The 9,187-nt window shown below is 39.3% G+C and overlaps 1 protein-coding gene across 1 annotated transcript; it reads left to right on the top strand.

Moving 5' to 3' along the window:
• The first annotated feature begins 364 nt into the window (after positions 1–364).
• On the top strand, positions 365–3,741 carry LOC18446710 (glycosyltransferase family protein (DUF23)). Its single transcript, XM_006856820.4, has 2 exons — positions 365–861; positions 1,595–3,741. The coding sequence occupies exons 1-2, from the start codon at positions 717–719 to the stop codon at positions 3,184–3,186; spliced, it is 1,737 nt and encodes a 578-aa protein (XP_006856882.1). The 5' UTR covers positions 365–716; the 3' UTR covers positions 3,187–3,741.
• The last annotated feature ends 5,446 nt before the right edge of the window (positions 3,742–9,187 follow it).

Raw genomic sequence — 9,187 nt, 5'->3', positions numbered from 1 at the left:
ATCCACATAATATGTTATAAGATACATTATTCTTAAAACTTGAAATCTTTTTTTCTTCACATATTTATACATCTTGAGGTAAGATAATCAAAGGGTATGCCAACATCAAAACAGCATTTAATAATGAGTTTTTGAGGTACATATTAATTATGCATTTTAAAGTTGGCAACATTATATAAACTTTTTCCCTATTTTATTATTATACAAATCAATATACCTTTTTTAATGTTATTATTAAAATTCATTAATATGTCACTATTAATTAACGAATGAGTAAGAATGAAGACAGAGGTGGGGCTCAGGGCCGGTATATGTATACAAACTTTTTTATATAAAAACCCCATTTCTCCACTCTTTCTAGAACGCGTAGCTTCAAAAGAGGATAGAGATAAAATAAAGTTACACACTTTATTCCTTCCCTCAGTCTTCAGTAAATCTCAAAAGTTTTAGAGAGAGAAAACAAAGTTTAGAGAGAGAACGAGAGACAGGGATTGACTGCAATATACACCCACAATCTTGGTCCCAAAACCCTCACGCGTGTTCCTGAGCCAGCCCCATTACAGGTTTTCCTACCAAATTCAATGGAAAAGTTGTGTTTTACTTCTTCATTCATGGCCATGGATCCTTGGAGATAAAAGTTGGGCTAAAATCTGGGAAGAATCAGTGTTTTTCAGTTCATTCATGTCTATGGATCCTTGGAGATAGAAGGGAGTGCCATGGAAGAGAATCAATGGAATGTAAAGCTCAGAGACCAGCGAAGGCGCTCGAGAGGAGCTCTCGACCTGCGAATCTTTTGCTTCACCATCCTTTTATCATTGGGGGCCTTCCTCTTCCTGTTATTCTCTCTCATGGTATTCAGAGGTCAGTGTTTCTGATAACCCTGTTTGTTTCTTCCACCACCCAATAAGAATCAGCAATTGGATCTTTGAAAGTTAACATGTAGAGAGAGAACCCAATTTGTGATTTGGGTTTCTGAGATTTTCATTAATTCATGAAAATTTAGATGTAGAGAGATTAGAGAGCAACCCATTTATGATTTGGGTTTGTTTCTTTCATCAATTCTTGAAATTTTATATGTAGAGGGCATTTTGTTACTGTTATAATTCTGTGAAACTTTGCCTTATATAGCAAATTCGCACTTATTGCTGGAACGTTTGATTTGTGGGTTATTTTCAGACAAGAATAAAAGGCTTTCATCAAATAAAGATGTTTATAGAAAACCAAACTTGCCGGTGCCGTTTATTCTTTTTGAATTTATTAGATACATGGAAAAATAGTTCTTCTTTTTTTTTCCTTTTTCTTTTTCTTTTTCTCTTTTTTTTATTTTACTTTGCATGAGAGAAGTTAAACCCCAAGACTTCTGTTCCTACAAATTGGGTGTGTGGCCAGCCAAAGGCCTGGTTAGAAATGGTTATTTTGGTTTCTGTTTTGCCATCAACCAATGAAAATTAAAAAATATGAGAATGGAAGATATATGTAGAGAGAAAAGTCTCTGAACAGATACAGAGTGTGAGAAGTAGTCCCCTTGGTGTTTAAATGTCTCTTTTAGGCAGATCTTCTGCCTAATATCTTTCTTTTCTTCTGGTTGTTGCAGAGTCTTTCCGGCCAATTTTGATTGTGCCTCGAATTTCATCCTCCTCAGCCATGGCCATGAGTGCCAGAGATAGCAGATCGAACAACAACGGAGGGTCTCATCCTCCACTTAAGCTTTATGATCAAGTGGTTTTTCCAGATCATGTACTGCTGATAATTCACCAAAATCGCGTCCCCACTCTGAACACGCATCAACTCAGTTGCCTTTATGAACACAAATTAGAGGTCCCGTCTGAAATACTGACCCTCCCTGTTCTCTCTATTGACCGGGATGATGAATCGAATCTACAAATAGCCAGATGTCCCCTCCCCCCAACCAGTTACTCCCACCCTCGTCTCACTTCGATGGCCAATAAGCCAGAGGGGGAGAGGAGTGACGACGGCGATGAAGAGAGAAGTGTCAAACTCTCAGAAGAGGTTTCCCCTCCTCATTGGGAGACTCTGGTTTACGAAGCCATGACTGATGGAGATTCAGTGGTTGTGTTTGCTAAAGGCTTGAATCTCAGACCAGACAGGGCCTCTGATCCCGCCCAATTCCTCTGTGTTTTTGGCTGGAATCTTAGTAAACCCAAGTTTATCTTTACCACCAAAGCCATCACAGCCGCTCAGGAGGTAATCAGATGCTCCCTTCCTCTAAGCATTAAAACAAAGCCCTCCAAATCAGAGGGAATAACCGTTTCTATTAAGACCCAAACCAGAGGCATACTCGCCTCTGTTGCAAAGTTAAAGAACCAGAACAAACATAGGAGAGAGAAACCAACCTATAAGCACACCATGTGTGTGTGCACCATGTTATGGAACCAAGCCCAATTCCTCAAAGAATGGATCATGTACCATGCCGAATTGGGAGTGAGTAGATGGTTTATATATGATAACAATAGCGATGATGGCATAGAAGAGGTTCTTGGTCCTTTGCGTCAAGCCTACAATGTGACCCGCCGTACCTGGCCATGGCTCAAGACCCAAGAGGCCGGTTTCTCACATTGTGCAGTGCAAGCCCAAAGAGAGTGCAAATGGGTTGGTTTCATGGATGTTGATGAGTTCTTCTACCTTCCATCCACCTCTCACAGTGAAGGGCCTCCCCTAATTGGGATTTTGAATGAACAGGCCAAAGAGGTGGGTGAAGTTCGTACATCTTGCCACAGTTTTGGGCCTTCAGGCCATAGGCGAGCCCCTTCAAAAGGGGTTACAGTGGGCTATACGTGTCGACTTGGTAGCCCTGAGAGGCACAAGTCGATAGTTAGGCCCCGGGCCTTGGACAGAGCCCTGATCAATGTGGTGCACCATTTTCACCTGAAACCTGGGTTCGTCTTTGTGGACTTACCAAGAGGGGTTGCAGTGATAAATCACTACAAATATCAGGTCTGGGATGTGTTTAAGGCCAAGTTTTATAGGAGGGTTGCTACTTATGTAGCAGATTGGCACGATAAGGAGAGAGAGGGTTCAAAGGACCGGGCTCCTGGGCTTGGGACCGAGGCAGTCGAGCCACCCAATTGGGCTCAACAGTTTTGTGAGGTGCTTGATACAGGGTTGAGGGATTATGTTATGGGGAGGTTTATGGATACTGAGACCAGGTTGCTCCCATGGGAGTGAACCTCTTGATGTTGAAGGGGTTATTTGAGAGAAGTTGGCAGTGAGTGTAGATGAGATCTGAGAAATTTGATGATCGATTGATTGCTTCGAGTTGATTTAATGGTAGTTTGAGACTATTGACGCTGATGTTTGTCACTATTTGAGATTCTTAGCGAGACGGCAGTGAAATCAAGAGAACAAGAGTCTTAATGTGCAAATCAGTTCTCATTTTTTCTGCTAGGGAGTCTTCATTAGCAAATTAATTCAGTGCCTATGGGGGAGGAGAAACGGGTGAGGATGGCCTGAACTTTTTCTTGGTTATGGATGTTTGGTTCTAACAATGGGTCTACTGCCTCTCTCAGGATTTGTTGAATGAACTATGGTTTATACTTCGTACACAAAGATTCATTGAGGTTGAGTTCCTAACATTGTGTCTACTGTGTATCTCAGGATTTGTAAAATGGAGGGTGGTTTGTACTTTGTATACAAAGATTCATTGTTTTGCTGTACTTATTTTTCAACATTTAGTCTATGAAACTTCCTATATTCAGAATGAAAAGTTGCATTTATTTGGAATTGCTGCACACTTGATTACTAAAGCTCATCTCTCTCTCTCTCTCTCTCTCTCTCTCTCTCTTTCACACACACTCATGCGGCCATCTGCACATTTGGGCAAATTTACCAGGATGAAAATTCTTCATATACCAAGGTTTTCAATTTGTAAATGACTATGAATGAGACTAAACATTTATGGGGCAGAAATCAGGGAACCTTCAGTCAAATCTAGTATTCGTTCTCACATGTAGTTGCTGATCTTTAGTTTCACTGCATAGATTTGAGAGTTGCAAGTAAATTGGAGCACTCGAACACACAGATACTTATCAACACTAGCTCCACTTGTAAGGCATGATCACACCACTTTTTCTAATTGTACGGCCTGAACTTGGTGATGCGTGAAGAAGATGCAAGCTAATGAGGCTGCTTTTCGCTCAAGTAAGAAGTCCATAGAAGATCAAGAAGAGTAGGGGAGCCTGCCCTCTATTCTCATGGTACAGGTAATCAAAGCATTTTGTGCTGAGGATTGTAAGCAAAGGCCACATTTAGGGGCATCATTGTGCCTTGTGTGTTGTTCCTCTTAGGACGGCTGTCACATGTGGTTACGCCACATTGCCGTCAGATGTGCTTGGCAAAAAAACTACATTTAGAGCACCATCCTGAGTGAAAAGATGATTGTCCTACCCCTTTGCAGGCATACTAGCCCATATAATGTAACATCTGCAAGATTTGGGGTAAACATCTTTCCTGATGTAACAATCTGCTCAAACCTACCAAGGTCATTGCACTTACACACTGAGCAATCACCTCCTTCTATCATGTACGTTCAGGGATCTGAGTCATGCATGTTTGTGATTGCCACCTGATAAACCTTGGTTTCAATTAGCCTAAAGAATTGAAACCAGCTTCAAAGATGCATATGATTTCATAAAATTTGTTAATTGGCAGAATCCATGATGTATATTTGAATCAGACTGACTTCCTTGTTCTCGTATGGTATAATCCTCTTTCTGTTGAGCCAACCGCTTTTCTCCTCGGCTCACAGAGATAAAACGTAGGACTGGTGCCGACTATTCATCACAAAAGAAAGGACTCACTGTGCCGGGACAGGCCAGGGCTGGCCTGGAAATAAATGTTAATGAGTTTTCTCAAAAGTGGTTCTTTGTTGGCAAGTAGACATATTCCTCAAGAAATAAGTGCAACATAAATAAAATGAAATACAATCAAATAGAACCCTCAGGATTGGGCAAGCCGTTATGGGGTTGTCAACCACACCTTCGGCTTAAAAGTGGGATACCCACTTTGGAGTGAGATGTGTTGGTAGTTCGAATTCTCTCTTGCAAACTAAGCTAACTTAGACCTGCATGTGGTTTTTTTGGTAAGAAATCCTTTCAAAATGAACATTCAAGAAGGTTTCATTATTACATTTCTTAGATGTTATTTGCATAAAAAGATGCCCAAGTCTGTCTACCAAGGATCTGTATTAATGGTTAAAACTAGGGGCGGCAACAGGCTGGGCCTTGTTCCCATAGGGCCAGCTCATGCCCGGCTGGCCCTAAAGGGCCAGGACCGGGCCAAGCCAAAAACAAATGAAGAAAAATGGAAGAAAAGATAAAAAAATGAGGGGTTGGCTAACACTGCCCCTAGCCCGGCCCTTAGGCAGCCCAACCTTACATTTTTAGGGCTGGGCCAAACTGCCTGGCCCATTGCCCGCCTTTGTTAAAATAGCTCCAAGAAAAGAAGGAAATTATTTATAAATTGGGGGAAAATGTGGAATACTTAGCTGTAAGGTAGGGATGTTTTGCTAATAATGGTACAAAATCACGCTGGGCGTCTTTTCACTCATGAATGGGTGGCATGAAAATTGCTCTTGTTCCTGAAATTTAGGTGGTCCAAACTTCAAATTTGTCAAACAGATTTCAAATTGGATGGTAGTTAGTATGTCATTGACTAGACTTAAAGTTGAAAAAATATATACCTCTTAAAGATGGATGCAAGTAGGTGGTCTGTCTAAAAACAATAGAAACTGACGGTCCAAATGTTTTTTACTAGAATTATTATTATTAGTTTTTAAAATTTATTTATATATTCATATTCATGAACTTACATGTCTTTAAAGTTTAAGTCTTAAAATCCATCTCAAAAATAGATTTATTAACAGGCCCGCATTTCTACATATGCGAGCTTTGGCGTATAGAAACTGAGTCCCTATAAAAAGGCTCTTAAAAAGGTCAAAGGTTGTCCAACATAGTTGACCTCCATGGAAAATTAGGACTTTCTGAAAAAATGCTCTGAGTAGAAATTTAGCCACGATAAAAATACTACTACTCCATCTTAACCACGATTAAAGGTCGATCGAAACTTTGGCGAGCAATAAGATAGTTTAGCATAAACCAAACCTCTGCTTAACCGTAGCGAAAGCTCGCCCAACACAGTTAACCATGGCGAAAAGTCGGGAGTCTGAGTGAAGGGGACTCGGCACGAAAGATCACCCAACAGAGTTAAGATTGCAGAAGATCGTTAAGTAGGCTCACATGGTCACATAGACTTAACCATGGCCAGAAATTTAGCTACTTAATCTTAACCACTGTTAAAGATTTTGATCAGAAGTGCCAAAAATACAGCTACTTGACTTAACAGTGGTTGAAGGTGAATCAAAAGTTTGGCCAGCAAAAGAATAGACTTTAGCCTCAGTTGAAAACACCCGCATGTTTATCAGAATATGTCTCTAGGCAAGGTGGGATTAAACTTTCACAAAATCATACATTACCATAAGTTATAGAAAATTCTTTAACAAATTACAAAATTATATGTTTTCAACCCCTTATCTAAAAATAGAAACCACAAGAAAATTATAGCCAAGCTTCATTAAAGACATCATAAAACTTTTTGAGGTATGTGAGAGACCCTGGAAAAATTTTATAATAGTCTTTTCCACTCTAAAAATATTTACATAAAAAAGATTTTGGAGCTTATAACTGCCTCTTCAAATGTTGTTCATCCATTTGAATGAACATTTTAGAGAGCTTCATAAAAGAAAGACTAATGCGATCTTATCGCGGAATATATTTTTTTATTTTTATCTTTTTTTTTCTTTTTCTTTCTTTTGGCAAAGATCAGTTACAAGTGGTTTTGTTACAATAACTCTTGCTTCAAAGAAAATTAAACTAACAAATCCAATATCTTAAAAACCTTGATGCCATGAAACCAATTTTCTTTAAACAAAAAAAGTCCACAATTCTTATGTTTGGGAATATAAAGACAATATAATTAAATATGACAAGAAACAAAATAAGCGTGCCGGAGATCACCTCAACAGGGCTTATTAAACCCCACACCGAGTCACCAATACGGAATCAATGATCAACCTTCAATCTTAACCGGAAAAGCAAGTTTAGGCCAAGCCACACCAATAGAAATTAACCCCTTTGATCACAAACTCAAACCTTAGGTGAATTCTCTTAGCAAACTAGTTTGAGAAAGATGGATTCTCTTTTTGCTACACTCTAGAACCCTTAGCCACAAATCTATAGTTGACATATGAAAGAGAGAATAATCCCATAGCCTAAACCCTTAACTCATTTTTACAACGTGGGAGAGAGTGATCAAATATGAGAGAGTGGGGTGTACCCCTTTTGGGCTTTCATGAGAGAGAGAAAAACTTTCTTAAGAGAGAGATAGAAAGATAAAATATGGAGATTTTGGATAGAGACAATCATTTTTTATAGGTTTTGAATAAGACTAGTGTTCCGTAGAGTTTTCCTTGGCTTCCATCTTCTTGTGAGATGGAATATGAACCATTGACCTTGGATGACTTGTGGGGTGAGAGATTTGAGTCATCCATTCCATAAATGGGCCATCAATATTTTGGAAGGTGCTAGAACTTTTATCCCTCTTTCCTAAACTATTTTCTCTTCAAAATAATATTAAGCATACCAAAATAATGCACAAGTCTATTCATGCTTTCCAAAAATTCATTCAAAGCTTATTCAAGCCAATGCCTTGCCAAAACACATAGCAACTTGGCCTACAAGCCAAAATCACTTATCACAAAAATAGAAAGCTTTTAAATGGGTGGGGTGTGCCACCCATGAGAGGATCTCATGGGCCCCACCATCTAGGCTATGGTGGCCCATGTGCACAATGGGCCGCCCATGCAATTTTAAATATTTTTAAAACTCAATAAAATAATTTTAAAATTTATTTAAATATTTAAATCAATATAAAATCTATAGCTCTGATTTTATAAATCCAAATTTGATAAATAAAATATCTAGAGATCTAAAAAATTTAAATAATAATTTTAAAATCATATATATCATAAAACAAACATAATTAAATTCATTAGATGGGAAAATAATCCATATGGTCTTGGAATTAAATCAATCAAACACTAGGGCACTCCACCTTCAAATGTGAACTACAGACCACACTTACTTTATCAAACCGACTCAATGTTTCACGTGACCCACAGTCCATACAGGGGCTCATTAGTAGGTCACCAAAGTCTGGTCGATGAGCCAAGGGGTCGCAATCCCAGTCTATGGATTTCAGGTTCTCACCTACAAACAGACCAAGGTCACTTAGACCTGATGCGACCATAGCTCTTATGACGCATAGGGGTATCTCTCACCCTTGCATACACTTCACCTTGAAAGGTGACTTGCTTTCCCGAAACATTCTATCAATATGCATGTCGTGTGATGGTACATGGATGAGGCTTTGGCCTACGTCTCTGAAGGCCATCATCTCACACAAGGGTTACACAGTCCCTCGGCTCACTCATCCGGGCATACTCCGACCTCATCAAGGGATGACCCATTAGAACATTTATCGGTTTATACTCTATGCTCAGATAACATGGGTTTTTCCAATCGACTGGCCAAGCACAGTCCGGTATTAACAAAAAACGTTTGCTTAGTATGGTCCACAAGGGACCACACTTCCACTAAGTTCATGTTCCACTATATCATTTCATTTTATATGCACTCATAAGGCCTTTAATGGTCATACTCACCCAACGTCTCCCACTTGGCTTTTGAAAGCCTTACATTCTATCTTCCTCACTTTCTCCCTTTTTTTTTTTTTCTTTGCTGCTTGGATCTCATCTCAAAAAGTAGTCGTAGTCCATCTTTCATATCGCATCACAAATCATGGATATGTTGTCGCAGAAGATCATTATGTATCCTCATCGCATGGGGTTGTATGGTCATGGGCTCAAAGGAGTTCTCTAAACAAGCTGCTCTCTTTTATAGCCATAGAACAAGCACCACACATCCGGGTCCCATGGGTGAACAACACTATAGTCTATTGTTTCAGTTGGCCTATCAAATACTAATAGGTGCTCCTATTGGAATATTTATTTAATATCATCTCATTTTTTAAATGATAGAGATATAGGTACTATATGTTTGGAGTTCTTATGGAATCGTGGCTCATTTGACACGCATATCGTCGTCGTACTATC

This window comes from Amborella trichopoda, chromosome 10 (genome assembly GCF_054954075.1).
Source record: "Amborella trichopoda isolate Santa Cruz 75 chromosome 10, AtrichopodaSantaCruz75HAP2 v2.0, whole genome shotgun sequence".
Lineage (NCBI taxonomy): Eukaryota > Viridiplantae > Streptophyta > Magnoliopsida > Amborellales > Amborellaceae > Amborella > Amborella trichopoda.
Note: the sequence above shows the minus strand (reverse complement) of the source record. Positions and strands in the feature narration are given on the sequence as shown.